Source organism: Wyeomyia smithii, chromosome 2 (assembly GCF_029784165.1).
Source record: "Wyeomyia smithii strain HCP4-BCI-WySm-NY-G18 chromosome 2, ASM2978416v1, whole genome shotgun sequence".
Classification (NCBI taxonomy): domain Eukaryota; kingdom Metazoa; phylum Arthropoda; class Insecta; order Diptera; family Culicidae; genus Wyeomyia; species Wyeomyia smithii.
In genome coordinates, this window is record NC_073695.1 from 193,002,028 (window position 1) to 193,025,378 (window position 23,351).

General features: G+C 41.5%; 2 protein-coding genes and 1 long non-coding RNA gene across 6 annotated transcripts in view; 1 reads left to right on the forward strand and 2 right to left on the reverse strand.

The window, feature by feature from the left end:
- LOC129723983 (kinesin-like protein KIF12) overlaps window positions 1-13,342 on the reverse strand; it is a 42,704-nt gene extending 29,362 nt beyond the window's left edge. For 2 of the 4 annotated variants that reach the window (XR_008727851.1, XM_055678525.1), the window contains exon 1: window positions 12,505-13,339. The gene's annotated coding sequence lies outside the window, so the exon portion shown is untranslated. Of the gene's footprint in view, window positions 1-12,504 lie in introns of all 4 variants that reach the window. The other 2 variants (XR_008727850.1, XR_008727852.1) reach the window with 2 other exon arrangements.
- Window positions 1,681-15,002, forward strand: LOC129723984 (uncharacterized). Its single transcript, XR_008727853.1, has 4 exons — window positions 1,681-5,717; window positions 13,710-14,061; window positions 14,135-14,418; window positions 14,494-15,002. It is a non-coding gene; the product is annotated as an uncharacterized LOC129723984 (long non-coding RNA).
- Window positions 15,003-20,055: 5,053 nt separating this feature from the next.
- On the reverse strand, window positions 20,056-22,188 carry LOC129722329 (actin-related protein 5). The gene is made up of 2 exons (XM_055675694.1): window positions 21,031-22,188; window positions 20,056-20,965 (listed from the first exon to the last, which is right to left on the reverse strand). Exons 1-2 carry the CDS (start codon window positions 22,102-22,104, stop codon window positions 20,087-20,089), a joined length of 1,953 nt encoding a protein of 650 aa, XP_055531669.1. The 5' UTR covers window positions 22,105-22,188; the 3' UTR covers window positions 20,056-20,086.
- Between the last annotated feature and the right edge of the window lie 1,163 nt (window positions 22,189-23,351).

The following is a 23,351-nucleotide window of genomic DNA, read 5'->3' on the forward strand; positions in this document are numbered from 1 at the left end:
CCTTTTCAAAATTTAAAAATTGTCAACCCAGCAAACCAAAAATTGTATAAGGATGTTAATTCTAAGTCGTTCAAATGGACATGTCAAGTTTGAAATTACAAAAGATGCAACATTAAATTTGTTTGTATCGTATAAAATTTAAATCCTATAAAACGCAATATAATGTAATATATGACGCCATTCAACGTGTCATATAAAATTGTAAAATGCGTCAATCCTCTAAGTCGTACAGAATGCAATTTAAAGTATTAAATGAGGCCATTTGAGATATCATGCGAAGTTATACAAAATCGTAACCAATTTTTTTTACAATGTACGTATATGGCCTCCAGATTTTTATACATAAGCGTATTCCATGCATCTTATACGGTCATTTCTTACCAAATAAGGGTTCACTTAACAGAGTTGAGCGCGACTTATATGAACCAATTTGTTTGCTGGGAAGCCTCAACCATGACAAGCAACTTACTATATTATTGAAAATGGTCAATCCGCAAAGTTCGATTGATCTGATTAGTTAACGTTTATTTACTAGAAAAAATGACCGACACGCCGGGTTATCTTTCCTGTAAAAGTATTCTACTTCAACCTTGCGGTCGTGGCTTTGCACATAACCCTCCTGTTTTTTTTCAACGGTTTTCGCTTATTTTCCGCCGGTCTAGTTCCACCACTGTTGTTGTGCCAGTCATCATCACCCGGGAAGGCGATTTCACCCAAGACCCTAACTGACGACTCTTGATTTACGTACGGAGGCCAACGGCTCACTTTCTCATGCGATGAAAGCATGATCCCAGCAGTTTTTCGCCTCAGAAATTATTCGCTGTCGGCTAGGGTTGAATCTAGACCAGTTGGGTTGGTTGTGAGTGGATCACGCAACCTCACAACCAGGGACACCTATGTCGGCGTTAGGATTCGAAACCCGGCCACCAGCGTTGTCGGAGATGTTACCAACTACTCTGGGTCTTCGCTGAACGTTTTTCAAGCGTACTGTTGAGCCATTAAATTCTTGTTGTGGACGTCACGATAAAGAAAGAGTTTCGCTTTCAAAATTGTTTACCGCGAACTTTTTGTCGAGTTTTTTTTTGTGCTGTTCATAGGACTGTACAATGCGCTGGCTGGCTTCTTGTTTCGCCGCCATTTCAAACAAAAATGAGCATACATAAACAACATAACAAAAACTGAGAAATATATCTACACATGCTCTCATTTCTTCTTGAGCGTGTTGGAAACCCCGCGAGTGAGAACCTCAAAAAATCCCAAAAGTTTTAGCTGTTACCCGTTGTCGGTATCGCTTACTGTGCAGTGTAAGCGTTGGTAGCCTTCGCTTAAAGAAGGTTATTGAGATTTTTCGTGTATAATTAGTTCGTTTTATTTTGTTTGTTGTAAATAAATGGGAAGTGTTTGTTTCTGTGGATGTTACCCTCTCGAAGCCCATGCCACCCTGTCTTGATCACTCTCAAAAAGTCGATAGATCGAAGCAGACCGTGAAAAGAGGAGGCAAATTAAAAGTAATTAAAGCAGTGAACAAGAGTGAAACTTGTGGACAACAGGTGAGCTAAGCCGCCCTACGCCGTTTAGCCCAAGAGTGCCCTCGCCAGAAAGCTGATGAAATGCTTATTTGCACTTCCCCAGAACCTTGAAATTTGAATTTGGAAACCCGCAGTGCAAGGTGGTTGTTGGAGACGTGGACATCCCTAACACCACATCGCAGTTAAAGCTCTCTGGTGACAGTGATAGCTGTCATCCAGTTTGACGCAAGTTAACTCGCGATCATAGTCACTTCCTTTCTAACCGCGAAAATGTAGCACGCCTATTCATTGTACCTCGTTATTAAATAAATAGTTTTAATCTGTTTTAAGCACGGTTCGTGTTTTATTTATCGGTTACCTCGCCTACCACGAATCGTAACAGTGGCGACGAGTAGTTAAACGCGGAATTATATTATTCTTTGCAATTCCGTCAATCACGTGTATCAGAAGACGGGGTTCAGCTGAACATAACCCCAAAGGAAGCAGCCGACACCGGGAGACAATCAGTTCCAACGGTTTTTGCAAGCAGCAGCAGACCAACAGTATCCCGGAATGCAGCAGAATAATTTGCACAACACTCCGAATCCAGCCAGTCAGCCCGCTCCGGATAATGCATACGCCCAGTTCTTCCAGCAATTAGTGCAGCAGCAGCAACTCTTTATGCAGCAGCAACAGCAGCAGCAACAGCAGCAGCTAATGCACCAGCAGCAGCTAATGCACCAGCAGCAGGATTTCTTTCGGAACATTATGTCGTCTATTCATGTTCAGGTTCCACCAAACCCTGAAATGATTCTCGACTCGCTAGCGAATAACATCAAGGAATTTCGCTACAGTCCGGAAGACAACATCACCTTCGCTGCCTGGTATGCTCGGTATGATGATCTTTTCGAAAAAGATGCAGCGCGATTAGACGAGGAAGCAAAAGTTCGCTTGCTAATGCGAAAAATGGGAACGGCAGAACATGAACGTTACATCAGTTTCATTTTTGCCTAAAGCTCCGAAGGACTTTCCATTCGCAACAACAGTCGCAAAATTGAAATCGCTTTTCGGTGCGGCTGAATCTATCATCAGTAAACGCTATCGCTGCCTGAAGGTATCAAAACAACCTTCCGAAGACTACGTCACATATGCATGTCGGATAAACAAAACCTGCGTTGAATTCGAGCTCAGCAAACTCACCGAGGAGCAGTTCAAGTGTCTTATGTTTGTTTGCGGACTAAAATCAGAGGGAGATAGTGAGGTACGTACACGACTGCTTCCCAAAATTGAGGAGCGCAGCGATGGCACCTTGGAACATCTTTCGGAAGACTGCCAATGTTTATTGTGTTTAAAACGGGACACAGCAATGATAGAATCTGTACCATCATCATCAGTGCAGTATATCAACCGTAAGCAGCAGTTTCCAAATCGCTCGTCGAGACTCCCAGCAGGAAACAATACGAACAAAAATAAAAATCTACCAGCTACACCTTGTTGGTGTTGTGGTGAAATGCACTTCGTCAGAGATTGTCTCCACAAACAACACAAGTGCAATGATTGTGGTACAATTGGGCACCGCGAAGGTTATTGTTCAAGTGCGAAGCCAGGGGGAATCTATCTGTCAAATATCGTGTAACCGTGACCAGCATATTTGGCAACAAGGCGTCCGGTTGTTTTGGTTTTTGTCGTTTTGATTGAAGTTAAATTCAGTAGAATTGTAACGTTCTTTTTTAACCAAACTCTTGAAATCGCGGAAAACTTTTATTCATACTGCGTTGCGTAGTGAAATTTGGTGGCAGCAGCCTGCAATTAGCTGAAAATCATGAACTTTCCTCGCCACACAGGAAATCTTTTAAACGTCATGGACCAACAAACTTCATGAACCAGAGTTGATCTGCGATAACGCACACATATATGAATTTTGACAGCAGTAAATCCCCCCTGTGCGAAACGAAGTCCAAAAGCAGCGCACCATAAAAAAAGACCATCAGAAAACTTCAAAACAAATACGGTAAGCTTGTCAGTGAATGCAGTAAACAGCAAGCGATACTACGTTCAGTCCCACCTAAATGGTTTTTAAGTGCAGTTCCAGTTGGATACTGGGTCCGACATCAGCATAGTTTCCAAACAAACGTGGGAGAAAATCGGCAAACCGCCAACATCGCCAGCTAAGGAAAAAGCAGCGACTGCAACAGGGGACCCTTTGCAGCTTCTTTTCAAGTTTGACTGCGACGTCTCCATCAATAACAATCATTGCCGAGGACAGTTTTACGTAGTGGAAAACCCAATTCATCTGCTTAGTGTTGACCTACTAGATGCATTCTCCCTGTGGACAGTACCGATCAGTGCATACTCTAACAAAGTTGTCAGCCTCGCAAACCCTCCGAACAGTGATGTTAGTGTAAAACGTCAGTATAGCCGTGATAATTATGTGTATGCAAAAATCTTCGTTAACAATCAATTGTAAAATTGTTGAACGTATTGATCAGGTGATGTACAATGTTTGGATTAACGATCGCAAGCTGAAACGATCTCATGTGAACCAAATTCGTGTACGTAGCACACACACTCAGCCAGTAGCAGCTAAAACCAGCCAGTTACCACTGAGTATCCTGCAAGACGGTTGGAATATTGATATTCTCGCTGCCGTTAATCCATCTGCACAGTCTACACCTGTAAGCTCAAGGTCAGCATGTACACTCGTCGAGTCACCAATCGTTCCTGTTTCCCCGACATCGCCTTCGTCTTCAAACTCGTCATTCGAATTCATATCTGCAACCGAAGCCGAATCAGCTGATTGATCCTCGTCGCTCTTCCCGTACACGAAGGGCCCCGCAACGGTTCAACCCTTACCAGCTGTATTAGAGGCGAGATGTTGGAGACGTGGACATCCCAACACCCCATCGCAGTTAAAGCTCTCTGGTGACAGTGATAGCTGTCATCCAGTTTGACGCAAGTTAACTCGCGATCATAGTCACTTCCTTTCTAACCGCGAAAATGTAGCACGCATATTCATTGTACCTCGTTATTAAATAAATAGTTTTAATCTGTTTTAAGTACGGTTCGTGTTTCATTTATCGGTTACCTCGCCTACCACGAATCGTAACTGTGGTGGATATCGCGTGCGGCCGATTGCTGATTGATGGCAAAAGGAGGAAAAGAGGCTCCGAAAGAGAGAAGAGATGGTTAGATAGAATATAAGGAAGTGGGAGGCAAGGATTGTGAGAATAAAAATTTGTTATTAGCCAAATACGTGTTTACATCGGCATTTCAAGCATTTCCAAATAACCCGCGAAAATCAAGGATAAGCGTGCCAACCCTGAGGCATTTTCCAGAGAGTCTCACCAACGCTCACAGTTGGGACTACTGGCATCTTACAGCAGGATGTTCAACATTGACCTTGAGGGTGTAATCTGACGAGCGGGCATCGAAACAAGAGGCACGATTTTCAGAAAAGATAGTCAACTCATAGACTTCGCAGACGACCTGGACATTATTACGAGAAACTCAGCGACGGCGGAGGCAATCTATGCCAGACTTAAAGTGGAAGCTAGAAGAGATGGACTAGAAATAAATGCGTCGAAAACCAGGTATATGAAAGGAAGAGGCTCGAAAAAAAACCCTTCCACGGACGGTTAATATGGACGGCGACGAACTCGAAGTGGTAGCGGGATCTCGCATACTTGGGATCTCTGGTAACCGCCGACAATAACACAAGTAAAGACGCTTCGATCCAGGAGCATACGCCGCCGCACGAAACTGACGATGTATGTACAAAACTTTAGTTAGACTCGTAGGTCTCTATAGACTTGAAACCGTCACGCTGCTCACGGAGGACATACGCGCACTGGCTGTATTTGAACTGAAAGTGTTGCGGACAATATTTGGTGAAGTACAAACCGAACGCGGAGAGGGGGTAGGCGTATGAACCACAAGCTGCAGGAACTACTTGAAGAGATTCCTATTGTGCACCTGACGAAGGTCGGGAGGCTACGATGGGTCGGGCATGTCGCGAGGATGCCAGACGACAGTGCGGTAAAATCGGTTCTTTTCAAGGACCTCACTGGCACCAGGAATAGAGGGGCCCAACGTGCTGTATGGTTTGACCAGGCTGAAGCGGATCTGCGAGTATCGAGAGGTTTAGGAAATTGGCGACGTGTAGCCTAGGACCGAGTAGAATGCCACTCCGGCTCTAGGCTGCTGAAGTAAGTAAGTACCAATTTCGCACTATATTGATGTGGTTTCGTACTCTCTAACTATTGCATGTTCAAGACACACATTGCAATGCTTTTGCAATGTTAGCTATTATTTTCGCTCGAACGGAATACAGTCCACGTAAGTGAGAACGAGAGCAAAATATTATATCGAGTAATGCTGCCAGAAATTCAACACGATTTGCAACAAAACAGTGTTACCGAAAACGGAAACTTTTAAACTCAACGTTCATGCGTTGCTGTAAACAAATATAAAATGCTTACACTCTCGTGTCGTCAATTGAGAAAATTCTGAAATTTACACTGGCATACAAAAGCAACTCTCTACAAAATGCCGAAAACCTTAACCACAAAGTAACAAATATTACATCGCTTTAGCTAAACAGTTGAATTAAATCAGTAATTAATTTTTGAATGTCTGAAATGACAGAAAATTCCGAAGAATTGTTGTTCAAAATAAATTGAAAGTTGTTGTAAACATATTCTAAAAACATTGACACATTGCACACATTGACTCTAAATTACATCTTGAGTTAAGTTGGGTCAATTAATTAACATTTTGAGAAAATGATTCCGACATTTTCTGCACGTAAAATAAAACAGTTTCGGTGGCCTTTAGCGGTTCCGAATAGACCAAAGTGTGGCCTTTGTGTCTGATGTAATACCTTGTTAAGAATTTACAATTGCGAGAATTTACAATAGCGACCGACATTGTCGTATATTTTAGCGGTTGTACATACATGACAGTAACGTGTGTCACCCTAATGAGTAAATATATGACGCGGACATATTTTTGGAACATCAAACATTAATCTACTCCAATCAAATCAATTATTAATCGAAACATATTGGATAGAATTGAGCTATGAAGCTATAGAGATATTAAACGAACATTTATTAGCGTTCAAACGAGAAACTAGCGTGAACAATTGTTTTGTTGGGCTTTATTGACTGTCTCATTTCTGAATATTTACGTCAATACTGTATTATTTATTCTTCAAATGATGTTATAATTTACGTTGTTTTTCCTGCAAATCCATTAAATTGAAAGCCACTATTACTACAGTTCCTACCTCCCACACAAGCAGATAATTTTAACACCGTTGAATAAGTAATCGATAATCTCAGAGGCTAAATTTCCCGTTAGTACTAAGACCTTTGTGCTGACATATAAATCAAATTTACTGAGCCAAGTGCCTATATTAATAATAAAAATATATTTAATATTGAACAGTTTGTTTGATTGGTATAGTGTAATTTTGTCCATCTAAAAAAAGTATACAATGTAAATCAGTGGCGTAACGTGACTGGTTTACACCCGGGGCGGAAAATTTGGGAGTCACCCCCCAAGGTTGCAGTAGAATTATCTTACAAACAATAGTAAAAAATGTATATAATTTTCGCGAGTATCGCCTCGTTAAAGATGAAACACATGATAATTGATAATTATCCTCGCGGCAGTCACCTTTTTGAGGATGCCATGTAAATATTCTAACCTAACCCTCAGAGGGGTGATACCCGGGGCGGACCGCCCCTCCGCTACGACAGAACAGAAAATTAACATTTTTTGGAAAATTTTACCTTTTTTCTCCAGGTCCAATTACCTATCAATTTTTAGTTACCATTTTGTTATTTTCGTAGAAAAAAATATTACATTTTTGAAGTGTTTTTTTCTGAGATATATTATTTAAAATAACATATTGTTTTTCTCTTAATTTCTTTATCTTGCGGTGTATATTTTGCCTGGAACAAAATACCTGTCTACAACATGGCCGAAAACATCGTACCAATTAAACAAACTATTAAACAAAAATTAAACAAACTGTAGCGGCTTTAAAATTTTATTTTTCAGAAAATTTTAACCATTTTTCGAAAAGACAAAATTATTATCTTCAACTTTGTCGAGGACGTCACACTGATCAAACAAACTGGTGTGCTTTTAAAAAAAGTTACAGGAGGGTTGTGTGCAAAGCCACGACCGCAAGGTTGAAGTATAATACTTTTACACAGCTTTACTTACGGCTGTACATTAACATACGGCCGGGCGAATCGGTTCGCGCCGCTTTTCGCGTTTAGCCTGGCAGAGGCCTAATGCGCACGGCCAACACAATAGAAAGGTGTTTTCACATTGAAAATTAGACACGGCTTTACTGGAGTAAGTGTTGGCAAATGCATCTACCGCTAAAACCACCGCTATCGTACGAAAGCGCGTCGTTTCATGTGGGGAATAATATCAACAACGAAAAATGACGCGCGTCTAAGCACACACGGACTGTTTCGCCGTGCCGCTTCCATTTACTCCTTATAACATCGGCCTCAGCGAAGTACCGGCTGCACCTACCGCTGAGGCTTTTACCATATTGCTACTGGTACCCAAAGCTATTAACTCTTCAAATTAAGTGTTTTATTTGTCCTCAAAAGAACAATTGTTCAATTCCATATCGGATTTAATGCAATCGCATCTCTGTAATATTACCGACAGTAATATTCCTCTGAACAAAATGATCCAACTTTTCCATTAGAGGAAGTGCCGGCTGATGTACGGCAAAAATCTCGCTGGCAGAGGCCTGAGACGTGGTGACCAACCACAGGGCAAGTGATTAATATGAAGGCGGCCACAGGCGCAACCCGCTGCTATTGTCTGTTACTGCTGAGTGCTGATATCTGCTGCTACTGCTGTCAACGTTGTGGACGGTCCATCCAGCTCACCTTCCGACTAATGAATGTAGCTAGTTTTCCCAGAAACACTCTTTTTTAGCCGAAGGGTGCTACGAAGTAGGTCACGCCTTTCTGTTCAGTTTTACCATTTCCTAATGTTCTTCAGACGAGTTATTCCACAATTCGCATTTGATTTTTGTATCCAGCGAATAAACACCGATGGTGCTCTCACACACGCAACGATTTAACCCCTAGCCGTATTGCGGCTTGTAACATCAAGCGATTTCGTTTGCTCGCTGTTGCGTGTTGCATCATGTTGCAACTTGGCAGCTGGGAGACGACGAAATTCTGTTCATGCTGATTGATTGAATCGACTTCATATTAGCTCTGCATAGTCTAACTAACTGTCTTTGTGAATGCGGTCTAACAGAGCAGTTTGTTATTCAAAGTCGGTTATGCTGATCGCAGCCTTTGCGCCGCCCCCACAGTGGAGGGTTTACTAAATAAAGTAGAAATTAGACAACTACAACAGACTTTGATTGCATCCCGCACAGAATGTCTGCTTGTGTTGATGTCAGAAAATTATTAACCTTCAATTATTAGTTTATTTGCCTTGAAAAAGGCATTTTGCGGTTTAAAATCGGTTACTGATCGCAACCTTTGAGCTGCCCAAACAGTGGGGGAATTAAGATACACGGACAACATGCACTGTGGAAGCTATTTCACATTCGGTGAATTAAACGAGTGCGACAGACTTAAATTGCTAGGATCCAACACAGAATGCTTGCTTGCGTTGTCAAAAATTATTAACTTTCAATGACTTGTTTATTTGCCTTGGAAAAGGCATTTTGATGTTCAAAATTGGATTTCCAGATGGCAATCTTCATGCTGCCCCAACACGGGGGGAATAATGGCAGTCTGGCGACACACGCTGAGAAGAACCGCGCTGCTCCTGAGACGTGGTGACCAACCACAGGGCTAGTGCTGCTGCTATGGAAGGACGACTGCTGTTGTCGCTGTCTAGAACTATTATGAGCGGTTCGGCTGAAACAGGCTCTTATATAGGCCAAATAGCATGTTTTCAATTGCAAGGTATATGATTCTGTCGACCGTCCTTGGGAAGCAATCATATAACGACCAATCAGAGGACGAATTTTTCGTTTTGACAAGGCTTGACTATTTTCGATAGTACAATAGTGTGAATAATAAAATTACAATTATCTTCTTTTGGGAAGAATCTTAGAAGATTTTCCAATCTATTGCTATAAGAACGAAGGAAATCCATCGAATACTAACCAATTTATTAGCATTTGAAAGTGGACATATTTTTCACTTTTTTCGGTTTTAGATTTTCATTTCACATCCCTGTGTAGCCGAACTTCCTGAGAGAAGTATTCTACTTCAAAAACTAATAGCTTAAAATGGCATCGTTAGTCGATAGAAACGTCTGGGCAACGTTTTAACCAGATCAAAAATGATTGCTCTATTTTTCTGGAATTGCACCTTTAAATGTCCTAATCTCTTGAGTGATCTTCTAATAGAAAGAAAAACATGGATAGAGATGACCTTTTCGAATGTCATATGCATATCTATTTACATAACAATGGCAGCATAATTTCAAGTTAGTGTTACCCGGTTGATTGACTATATAGATAGTATCAAAAAACTTTACCATCTGCTAATTCCATTTCCCATCACAGTATATTATTAATTCATAAAGTAATCAATTAATCAATTTACTCTATGAACGACAGATTCAATTTAATCAATTTACTCTATGAACGACAGATTCCGATAATAAACTATAGTTACCTATTCATAAGAGATATAACATAAGTACCCACATTAGTAATGCACAGGAACGTGCTGCATATTGTTTACAAATCTGCTATTGATATAATATTATTCATATCACTCAAATTATTATACAGTTTTAGAAATAAAGTTGCGTAGTTTTGCAGTTACTAAAACAATACTGCATCCAAAAAATTATCCAGTCTAGGTAGGTATAATTTTTATTATATTATGGCCTAGTTTCTAAGCGTTGTCCTTCATGAAATTCGCAATCTGATTTTTAAGATGATTTCATGCGTGGATCAAGACCGATTATTATGAAGATCATAACTTACAATGGTCAGTACGTGAGGCAACGTAACCACACAAATTCATTTGTTTGTGCATTCAAAACAAGCTGACAGCAAACGGGCTGAACCCTACTGACCTCGTTTCTGAGACAGTCCAAACAGATGCGCCTAATTAGAATTCGTTCATTATATCTAATAACCGTTTATCGTTTCTAATCGGATAAACAGTTGTTCAAATAGCGTGCAAACAACATGCTACGTTATTATTATTTTTACCATTAGTACACAGTACAATGCAGTCGTTCTAAATATGAGCCGTTGAGAGCAAAAGTGGTACATGTGCCATTTTTACACTTTTTGAGTTTTTTGCATTAATTGATGCAGAACGCAATAATGTACTAGAATATCCGAGAAAAACCGAGATCTGATAACCTAAACCAAAGTTATAGCCAACACAATTTTTGGTAATTAACATAATCACCATTTCGTTGAGAGCAAAAGTGGTACATGTCCAGTCTGTGCATGTTAGATAAATTGTAAGTCGAGGATCTTAGGATATAAAACAAACATGTCTTCAGCAAAGTTGGTCAAGTGATTGAGTACTTTCAGATGAAGATCTGTCTGCTTTGGAATTTTCTCATTACGTGGCGCTATTTTGTAACAGAAAGCATTTTACCTATTTCAGTATCAACTCGTATGCTGTTACCCATTACATATACACTAGCGCCACGAAGAGACAGAATTCCTTAACAAACAGATCATCATTCTATAGTATTCAATCACTTAGATAACTCTGCAGAAGACATGAATGTTCTATGTCCTAAGATTAGAGAGCTATAATGCATCACTGGACATGTACCACTTTTGCTCTCAACGTTTTTTGGTTGTCATTATTTTTCCTATAGAAGAAAAGTTGTACATGTTTTTCCATTGAAGTTTGGGTAAGTTTCTCAACCAGAACTCGTTATGTTTTCATGTACTGTCTTTTGAAACCTTTCCAGCAATGATTTAGTGCAGTTATGTTGGAAAAAATTGTTGAAAATGATTTACTATTGGAGTGTTTTCGTTTATCGCGTCTCCTGAAAAATTCACTTAATGGCACATGTACCACATTTGCTCTCAACGGCTCATATGTAGACGAAGAAATCTGCAATATTTTCCCCTAAACAATATTACGAAACATATTATACATTGAAATTATTACACTACATATTCAAACTATAGTCTGAATAATATGAGTAATAGTGTAGTTTGATAAATTTGAATTTCAATAGTTTTAAATTTGTTCGAATTTGTGTATACATTACAGAGTTTAGCTTGCATACCATGACAGTTTTTACTAGTGCAAATATGCGACAGATCGACTTTTTGACAGTATAGTCAAAATGTTTTATCTGGTCGAAAATCAGAATACGAGAAAGCCAATTTCAAATCGAAAAAAATCGTTATCTGAGGTATTTCATACGGATTAGTAAATTAATTGTTGTTTTCAGTTAATCAATTTTTCCCAGCGCGTGAGGATATTTTTTATTTGTAACTTTTCTCAATAGGACGCGTTAGGAGACGCTTCCTTTGATTGCATTACGCTAATTAATTCCACCCCCAATCAAGTAGCGATATAACAATCCTCCTTTTAAGTAGAATACAATAATTCATTATGATCACCGTTAACAGGTCCCACGCGGAATCTTCCAATATGTGCTGATCTTGACAGAAAATGCACCAATAAATTATTCCATGAATTTTCATTTTCAAAGAAATGTGGTTAGAAATCACTCTCCGAAGAATATAAAAACTTTGACTAAAAAGTCGAGTATGTGTCGTACTACATATTTCAAACACCCTTCTAAAGCCTACTTCTGAAACTATTCTAATAAAAATCAAATCAAACGTTGTTTCCACCGAAATCTACTGAACGTAAACACACGCACTTCCACCTTACCATAGTGCAAGACTAGGCACAAACAAACCACAAAAGCCATCCACCTGTGCATGCAGCCGAAACTAGGGAAAGCTTCGAAATGTAATCTAAATAATTACTTGCAGTCAAGCCAGCGCACTCCGCTCGAGGGGGAAACGGACTGTAATGTTACAAATATTTAGGCCACTCGGCCAAGCCCTGCCGGATGAATAGTTTCGACTGACACAATTCACAACGATTTCGTAAAACACTTCCTACATCAGGTCATTTCCTATCGTTTACTCCTTACTGGAACATATGCGCCCACTCGAGGTTTCAACCGTTAAAAAATTGATAAATTGCCACACATCACTGCAACATTATGTATCGACAGTCGCGAGGCCACCAATCGTGACGCTACACAACCTTGAGTCAGTATTCTCTCCCGTACAATTATCCTCATTCTTGATAGTAAACACCCATACTCAATTCAAATCACACCAGGAGTCCCGGGATAGACAGCGCGTCGAACTTCGCAGGAATCCAACCATGCACTGCATGTCCATTAGTCGATAAATAGTCCGCGGGTCGGGGAAGCGCGTGCGGTTGCGACAGGGTAGCGATCACAAAGGACAAGGACACGCAACGCTCCTCTACATGTATGCTTGCCCCCTTTTAAGCATGGCGCGGTGGTTGGGAGACACTGACCAATAATTGCCTCCCCGCTTGGGACTGATTGCTGTCCAATGATCCACAGGCACAGGTTTTCCCCTCACGAGACCTAATAGATGGTTATCACTGACAAATTGCCCTTTACTGATCCGTTGAGTACCGCGAAAAACACGTCCGATCGGTCCGGTGGTCAGCACTCGTTTGAATCGTCCTGGTGACTCCGAAGAACCTATATACTATACTGGTTTCGAGCTGACTGAACGAGACGGACATGCTAACGTGTGCGGCATGCAAATGTCCTGAGCCGGTAAAACGTTCGGTTTGGTTCTCTGGTAGCTGGGAGGTGACGACTGCCAATACGCGAGTGAGTGTGATTGGGGGAGTAGAGAAAATCGTGCGAACAGGGTGAATTGAAAGAATCTTTTTGTCACGAACGGAAGTAGCAGGGTGTAGTGAGAAATCTGTCTGCAGTAGTTTGAAAAAGACTAGGCTTTTTTCGTTTCTGTATTGCCATAAAAACACATGTAGCACAGACATGTAACTATTTTATATATTTTGCGTGTAATATGGAATTAAAAGACTAATATAATTAGGCAAAAAGGCACATCATCACCCGGTAAGTCGAGAGAATTGATTTGTTTTATGATCTTTTTCTTTTTTATTTTTTGATTAGGCATTGTTTCCTTATGAGAAAAAATACTGATCAAAAATACTGATCAAACGAAAATTGGCTTGATAAGTGATACGGAACATCTGCTCCAACTAATTCAAACATAGAATATCGGAATGTTCAATTTCGTCGTGACCTCTACAACAAATGCTTCACACTCAGGAAAATCAATGAGGACGAAAAATATTCATAAAATTTGTAAAATCGTGCTGAATTACCGTAAAACTAAATTGGGTGAGCTCACTAAGACCTTAGACATCTTAAAGGAAGGAATTTTTGCGGCGATTCGTAAGCTTGCCTGATGATAGTCGTCCGAGGTACCCAAAAAACGCAATAATCAACCGGTAAGGTACTGGTCAGTATTTTTTGGGATAGCCAAGGCCTAATATTTATGGACAATCAATAAACAATACTGTTGTACGTTATAGGATCGATTGAACTGAATCAAACAGGAAGCGACCGCAAATTGCGAAAGAAAAAATGCTCCTTCATCAAGACGACGCTTCCTGTTCTTATCGCGAATAGAAGATAACAACGAAATCAAAGGAATTGCACTACAAGCTGGGTCTCCTTCCTTCTTATTCGCCTATTTATACCCGAACGACTATTTCCTGTTTTCCTAGTTAAAAATGTGGAGTTAGAAGACCGCTACAATAAGTGCATTACTGTCGGATTAGTGCAATAAGTGGATTAGGGGCCGTTCAATAATTACGTAAGCATATTTGTTCATTTTTTAAAACTCACTCTTAGCTTACACATGTGCTGGATGGATCTCATTATCTTCTAGGGATGGGCGAAAGGGCTCTGTTGGGAGCACTGCACTGAGCACAACGGCCGAGGAGCGCGTTCCCAGCGCCCCGTCAATGTCAGGAAATATGAGACGATAAAAATGGTAAACAAACAACATAGGCGAAAAAATACAGTTTAGGAGGAAGTTAAAGCGAGATTTAGAAATAGAAGAAGATTATAAAGAGTGGATAAAACGTGGTTGATCGAGACAGTCGAAGAGCATCTAGCTGACGGTGGTTGGATTTATTTGATTAGGTGAGGGTGTATTTGATAATTAGCTTAAGTAGTACGGAACAGGGTTAAATAAATATAATATATGGGTTAAAACTTACAGCTAAATTAGGAGATAAAAGCGACAGAAAAGTTAAAATTAACATTAAAGTGCAGCACAGAGCACGTGAGTAATAAATAAAACATAAAAAATACTTGTGATTTCTAAAACCAGACTTAAACTAGGATTAACAATTAACCGTTGATGCGAAAGGCGTAAAAAAGGCTAAATCTGCAAAAAGGGAATCACGGAACTAAATTGTAAGTGATTCATACTAGAGTTAAGTTGAACCTTGATGTAAATCTCTCTGAATAAATTTTAGCTTTGATCTGCCACAGTAAGGCCGATTCAGGAACGGTTTCGCATATTCAACGGAGTCCAAACAGGCTCTTTTGCCAGAGCGGCTCTGAATCGCTCCTTCACCGTTCCGAACCAACTCATATGAACGGCTCATGGTTTACAATGTTACACGAGCGTTGACAGCTCGTGTTGTCTCGGTAAACTTCGGGTTCGCGCGAACCATCAGTTCTGGCGCGCTCAAAGAACCGTGATTCTTTTTCGTGAGCCGTAGAGCGTGTTCGTAGAGCGGAATCGGGAGAATCAGAATCCTATAGAGCGCACATCTCGTACGGATCTGTAGGCTACGGGACCTAAGCTGGCTACGCAATCCGTAATAAGCCCTATTTGCTGCCACAATCCGTTTCTTCACCTCGCGGCACACCTTGTCACATGCCACGAAAGTACCAACATAAACAAATTCGTTGACCATCTCGATAGTATCCCCATCCATCTCCATCACAGCATCAACACCCGCAGAACAACCACGCTCTCTGCCAGCCATTATGTACTTCGTTTTGGCAGTGTCTATGGTGTGTCCAATTCTCGAAGCTTTCCTTCTGAGAGCCGTAAAGGCCTCCTCAACAGCTCTACGGTTAACACCAATTATATGAATGTCGTCCACGAAGCCCAGGAGCATGTGAGACTTCGTGATTATGGTGCCGTTCGTTCGCACACCTGCCATTCGTATTGCACCTCATGAAGCTTTGTTGAACAGCAAGTTCGAGAGCCCATCACCTTGCTTTAGACCATCTAACGTCACGAGCGCGCCCGAAAATTCGCCCGCTGTCCTGACGCTTGATGTGAAACCGTCAAGCGTCGCTCGTAATATTTGAATTAGTTTTGTTGGGAAACCATGTTCAAGCATAATTTGCCTCAGATCGTTGCGTTTCGCTGTACAGGTGGTGTGTCTGCAAGTTGTGTTCTCGAAACTTGTCGAAGATCTGTCTCTAGGTGAACATATGGTCCGTTGAAGATCGGCACGCAACGGCCTCGGTTGCTGGAACAGGATAAGGAAGAAAATTTGATAAGTGGAAGTTAGGAGGATTATGCCTCGATACTTGTGGTCCCCGTGGTTCTGTGGTTAGCGATGTCTGTCGGCTAGCTCTCCCACACGGTTGTGATATCGGGTTCGATTCCCGATCGAGTCGAGGATCTTTTCGAGCTGGAAATTTTCTCGACTCAGCACTGGGGCACGATGTATCGTTGTACTTATCCTACACATGCAAAATGTGCCAAAAACAATATCGATAACGAATTCTCTCAACTAATCTAGTTTGATCGAGACCGCTATTAGCCCCAAGGCTAAGCGTGCAATATTGTTGTGTGCCTCGATACTTACTACGGTTGAGTCTATGTCCCTTCTTGAAGATAGGGCATATGAGTCCTTCCAACCAAGTTCGGCCGGTAAGCCATCCTTCCCAGCGGCTTTGCGTAACTTCAGCTCTTTGCAAGCATTTTCCACAGCCTGTAACTCCTTCCCAATTTCTTTTCTGTTTCCTTCAACGACTCCCCTACCTTCCTCACCGTTCAACACCACTTCAAAATGTTGCTTCGCCTTTCGCCTGGCCACCTGCGATTTATCGGTAATCAGGTTCTCCTCCCTGTCATTAAACATGGCGGGTACTGGCACAGTCCGGTTCCTGATTCCGTCAATCGTTTCATAGAAGCTCCTCGTGTCGTGCCGGGTGAAGCAATTTTCCGCCTCCGCAAGGACGCGATCGTAGTGTTCAAGTTTCTTATGGCGGTGAAGCTTCTTTTCGGCAGCTCTTGCCTCCCGGCATTTCTTCCGCATCTGACGCGTCACACGATTAGCTACTCCTAACTTGTTTGGGAATGCATTGAAACTCTACGGGAACTTTCCCGACAGAATTCAGTTTTTCTGTTTTGGGTGCCCGGACGCTGCGGAGTCGAGGGTAATGAACACGCGGACTACCTAGCAAGACAGGGATCAGCTCAGCGGTTTATTGGCCCCGAGCCGTTTCTGGGTACGTCCATTTCCGCTATCAAAAGCGAACTACTAACTTGGGAGAGGCTAGAAATAGTATCCCAATGGCAACAGGCACAGGGTTGTAGACAAGCTAAACAGTTTATCTATCCGAACCCTGGAACCGCCAGAAAACTACTTAGTCTAAATCGTAGTGACCTACGGATAATCACGGGACTCCTTACCGGACACTGCCCCGCTTTTTATCATTTAAAGAAAATCGATGTAGTGTTGAACGACACCTGCTGATTTGGGATCGTTTTGTAATTGTAATCTGCAAATCTGAACCAGAGAGTTCAGAACATTTGCTTTGTTCTTGGTAAGCTCTTGCTTCCTCTAGGTACAACTTCTTAGGAAGCTACCTTTTAACTCCATACCAAGTGTGGAGCTCTAATCCCAAACAGGTAATTAGTTTCATCAACTATGTTGTACCTAATTGGGGTACAGGTTTACAACGAAACAGTTCTACTCCATCAATGAGTACGAGCAATCCGTAACCTGTGCACAGCAATCGGGGCCCGCCACAAAAGACAATCAGCAAGAATGTCGCAGTGGCATTTCAGTACCCAGTGCTTTTCAGGCATACAGATAAAAAAAAACGTGTTGGCGTAGGCCCGGCTCTTCTCTTCCGTCATCTCTAGACACTGAGCATCGAACCACCCACTACGCGTGGTTCCCGTTGTCATGCCCATCACTTCTCGCACTGTTCCACTGCCCGCATAAAAGATGTGCTCGTTCAGGTCCACTCTAGCTGTTTTTCCGATCCATCTATCGACTTTCCGAGTATACTCTGCAGCAACTCCTTTCGCTGATAACCTCTGGATGTACAGACGTATCTTCGAATCTTGCCTACCACGAGATAGTGATCCGAGTCGAGGTTTGGCACATATATAACGTCTGAAAAGTGCCGGCCGTCGATCAGCATGTGGTCGATCTGGGAGCAGGGCTCTCCATTTGTGTGTCTCTAGGTGTGATTCCGAATGTTCAGACGTGCAAAAAGGGTACTACAGATGGCCTGAGCGCTGCGAAGTTCACTAACCTCAAGCCGTTGTCGTTGGTTGGCTTTCCCTACCAACAACGGGACGAAAGAATTCTCGTCCGACGTTCATATCTCCGATGACGATCTTTATTAGGTTTTATAGTTTGTCGGCGCGTACACGTTGATAAGGCTGAAATTGAATAATCTGCCCTAGCCCCGCGTAGCTCTCTGGCCAAGATGCCCGCGCGTGTTGGTTCGAGCAGAGTCCCAACATTCTATATGCCAAGTTTCCAATCGTTGTCCCTTTTTTTGTCTAGGTTTATACAAATTGTTCCGATTCGTATCATTCTCTGGATTGTTCGTACAGTCGAATCCCTTTATAGCGACCTCGCAAAGGGCTGTCATTATAGCGAAATGTTGCAATAATACGAAGATACAAAGAAATATGTAGAACAGAAGGTACCGTTAAGAATGTCTTTATAAATTTAGCAATGTCATTATAGAGAGATTCGACTGTATTATTGTCGCAATAAAGAATGACAAGTATGAGTTTTAGTATGCTGTTTTAGAGGATGGTCGTAATAGCGAAATGTCACAATAAAACGAAGAATTTTAGTATAAAACTGAGGGAACTTTGAGAATGTCGCTATAGCGAGATTTGTCGTTATAACAAATGTCGTTTTAGAGGGATTCAACTGTAGTGTGTTTATTTCAGCATGCTGCCTTACTAGGGCTGCACTTCCTAGTCTCGCGACGTGGCTGCCGTCTTGGGTGTAGCTGGCGAAACACCGCATTTCAGAGTTCAGCTGTCCGCTCCGGATCAGTCGCTGTTTGCGCCGCCCCTAACCTGGGGAATAGACGCTCAGGCAAGCTGCTCTCCAAGGAGAACCACTCCCCCTTCCCTGTCAGCATACAATCAAGTTCCCACCGGTTCACCGATCTTCCCTTGAGTGCTCGTATCCCAGTCGGTACCACGTGGAGGTGGGGATATGAGTTGCTGGGCATTATGCTTTGGACCACACTGCGGTCTTTTTATGCCACCTAGTTCAGGTGTACTGCTGGTACCACCGCCCAGCCGTTTACCAACCATCCATCAAACTTACCAATAGATAAATTACGGACAGTTCTTCGGCATGCTCCGAAAAACAGGGAAGCTCTTTAAAAACGACCAGGATTTTAAGAAAGAGTAGATATATGTGTGTAAGAAAGGTGGCGCAAGTGTTGCATAGGATTTGATGCAGGGCGTTTAATCCCTGGTGTGAGAATTCAGCCTAGAAAGGGGAGTTTGAATAAACCTGATTTCTCGCCAAACATGTGAAAAGGGCCCATGTGCCATATGTAAACAAGCCAAATTTTCTCGTTTTTCGATCAATACAAGCGAAATCTTCTCTTACCAATAAGATTTATTGATAAAAAAATTCACTTTTTATCAAAAAATCTTATTTGTACGAGTAGATTAAGCTTGTATTCATTGAAAAACGTTAAATTGTGGCTTGTTTACATATGGCACATGGGCCCTTTTCACATGTTTAGAACATGTCTTTAAAACAACTAGCAAAGACTTGTTATTGAACAGTTCATCATTTTGGTAAAAGCATAGCAAAGTTCTGGTGCTACATTCCGATTCGAAATCCGACCTTTTGTTTCTTATACTCAGACTTTCAACTGTTAAGTGCACAGGACAATTGCGGGGCTAGCGCTACAATCCTACTGACACTAACAGTCTCTCCCGAGCCGAGACTCGATTCTGCGACGACTGGCTCGTTAGGACAGCGTCGTAATCGGAACTAGACTAGGAGACACCAACATTTTGGTAATTCTCAAAAATTTGCGAAACATCTTCATAAAAGAATTTAAAACATTGAAAATTTGCCAACAAATCTGCAGTGGTGGACTCGTGACGGATTTAAAAGTGATATCCGAACATTTGACTATTTGATAGGTTGGCAGTAAACCAAGAAAGAAATTTCTCTAATCAAATGAGTACTTTCAGTAAACACCAAATTTTATTCAAACATTTAGTTGAAACTTTCATTCATCTCAGAATTAGAAGGTGTTTGATAGTAGTAATTACTTGCCGGGTGCTCCTTAAAAAACTCTCCCCCGAATTCGTCGTACATCTGCCTGGTAATGAGAGATTGCTTAAACTCCTCACTCGTAGCAAACTGACTGGCTCCTTTCCATCCATCTACAGTCGGATTTGAAGCTATTCGAAGCTTAAATATAGACTGAAAAGGTAAAAGCTGCTGCAATTCTCGATTTAATCGCTCTTTGAACCCTCGAATATTTGCGCATCCGCCAGTCAGCAGAATGTTACCAATCATTCGGTCTAGATCCTCTCGGGGAAATAATTTAAGTACATAATCTATCGTTCCGGCGAGTCCGGCCTCATGGATACCAACAATACTAGGTTGGAAAAGAATTTCCGGCACTCGAATACGCTCCACTCCGATGTGAAGTTGATGAAATTCTGCAATATTGCCTGCTGAAGTCGTAGGCTCGATGTAGCTACTGTCGTGTTGTTTAAGTATTTCTTCGCACTCAATGAGTTTTTCATTTTCTGCTTCGCTATCGCTATCGCCATCACGACTTATTGATTTGTACACGTCCCAATCTTCATCTCGCATACCAAAATCATCCACACCTTTCTCTTTTTTGGCTAGGTGAGATATGATTCGCATACGTTCCTGTGCAGCAGCAGTTCTACGTTTCGCTAGATCTTGCCGTCGTTGCTTACGGCTCTGTTTGCGATCCAAAATCTCGTCCCGCTTTTTTCGAGTTTCTTGAACCCACTCTGGAATGGTCATATTGGAAGGCGGTTGTAGTTGACGAGGTTTTTCTTCTTCCTGCGTGCTTTGAGGCGCGTTCATCTTCTGTGTAGTTTTGGTGATACGATCCTAGAGATTGAAAAGCAACGTCATTAGGTGAGGTGGATACAAGAGCCATCATCATTAAAAATTACCTTTAATGTAACAATAGATTTCTTCAACTCTTCAATGTTTTTAACGCCAAACTCTTGTAAAGTGAAAGAAATATTATCATCGTCCAAATTCTCCTCCGCGGCAACCATTCGAGCCAAAAGTATATTGTCCTGGGCGAGTTTTTCTTCCCTTTTGCGAAGGTTGATTTCCGCAAGTCTACGCGATAACTCTTTCCGTTTTTCCACTCTCTGTTCTGCGGTTAACACCGGAGCAGTTGCCGCTTGGTTGAACGGTAGTTGTATTTTGATTACGTTCTGGTCGTAGTATTCTAAGCAAGCCCAATTTTTTAACGACTCAAGATAGTCAAAGGCAAAGGAACAGTAAGTGTGAATCATTGTCTCCGCTCGACTTAACGTAATTGCATTCACATGCACAGGATACTTTAGTTGCAGCAGTCGAAACATGAAATTTATCATGTTGAATCCACCCAAATTAATCCTACGTACTTTGTCTTCAATCATTCTCCCATTCAGTATTGGTATAATATGGGTGGCATGATATCCACAGGAAATAACCAATCCATCCGGTACAGAGCTATTCAACTGAAAACTAAATAAGCTATCGACTCCATAGGAGATGCCTGGAATTCCGTAGCATTCGAACATAAGCTCAGCCATTAGACCTCGACTGTAATTAGGATTAGCAACGCATTCCGTTATTAAAACTGGATGCCGAATACTGCCATCGGTATTTATTCCCAGCTTAGCAAACAGATAATCAAAAATTTGCTCCTGAACATGGAAGTGAGTTACAACATTCCGATCAAACTGCGTTCTCAGTTGAAACCTTACAGCCTCAATATTCGTAATATCATTTCCAACTTGCACTGCCGGTTGCACCGTGACTTCTGCATCTTTCTTACTTCGATCTTTGCGCGGTTTGGCTAGCACATTTTTGAAGCTTAAAGAAGGCAACTCTTTTGAGGCCCAGCCGGCTCGGCACTGGTAAGATCCATTATCGATTACAATTGCTGCATCGGATGCTACAGCCGTATCCGGGTAGGTACACACAACGTCAGGTTTCACCTTAATATCTTCGATGTCGAAAAGGCTCATTTTGTGAGCGCGTTATTCTAAAAAGTTAGATTCAACACGAAAAATATTACAGCTGCAAAACTGCTGCGTCCTATGTTGATCCGTTTGTGACGAAACTGAATAAAAACAAAATTGAAGAACGAGGGGTGGCACAACGGACACAATAATTTCGTGATAATTTGACACATTAGAGATCGCCGAATAGAGATATGCAAAATGAGCTCAACAAAGGGTAGGCATGCTCTTACTTTTGAATTTCAAGGAAAGTTTAAGCAGATAGCGGATATAAGATTTGACTCTTGAGCCATAAACGTCATACCTGAAAAAAATGGAAAGTTTACTCAATTCGGTATTTTTATGCGACATGTCTAAAACTTGTTGTAATGGAATAGTCAAGTAAGCCTTGACCTGCTGTTAAGGCTAAAAACAACAGCTGTGCAAAATCATCGTCGTTTTTATTCCGACCACCAAAGAAACTAGACTAATAAAGTAGCAGTGTTGCTGGAAAATTTCAATGGTGAGCCGTCCGTCAGACATTCAATCAGTTTGGGGTGAATAGCTGTTTCTACAAGCATCGTAGCGCCTAACGGTCTTCAGAAGAGTTTTTCCCAGAAAAATTTCCTGCAAATATCATGTATTGATATTTTTTAAGAGCCAACTTGACATCTCTAGAGAATAAGTATTGAAAATGTGGATTTTCCCTTATAAACTCGTATGAAAACATTAAAAATCGGGCGTTTCACCGATCGATCTGAAAAGTTACACAGTTGTTATGGGACCCATAAGGAACACGAAAAGTGCATGGGAGCTAACATTTATTTTTTGTCCCACCTGTAGTGAATACAGATACCGTAGTTAAGTCAAAAGAAAAATATTAATATCAATTGTCAGATCTATACGTATGAGGCCATCTGATCATCTGCGTAGAATTTAATATGATTAAATAATGAATTAGTATAGCACAAATGTAAAATGAGATTGGCAACCAGTTAAAAAATTGACGCAAACTTTTGCGTTTGATCGCAACTATTCCGGATGCACAGTTCCGTAAGAGGAGTGCGGATCGAGTCATTCGGTGTTCTAGTTTTGGAAAGGAAGGACGTAGAAAAGTTATCCTGTAATACGACACCACCCTAATGGACAGGCTAGAAGGTTTGTTGACACACTAAAAAGGGTACTCAAGAAGCTTGCTTGGGGAAAATATGGCCACATTGCAGCATCTCCAGATCCTCTTATCCACATACCGCTCAACCCCGAGTCGAAACGCT

Excerpts from the sequence above, each read along its gene's own strand:
- LOC129722329 (XM_055675694.1), bottom strand. The coding sequence starts at position 22,104 with ATGAGCCTTTTCGACATCGAAGATATTAAGGTGAAACCTGACGTTGTG. Across the intron at positions 20,966-21,030 it reads AATCTATTGTTACATTAAAG|GATCGTATCACCAAAACTAC; the intron begins GTAATTTTTAAT and ends TTCAATCTCTAG.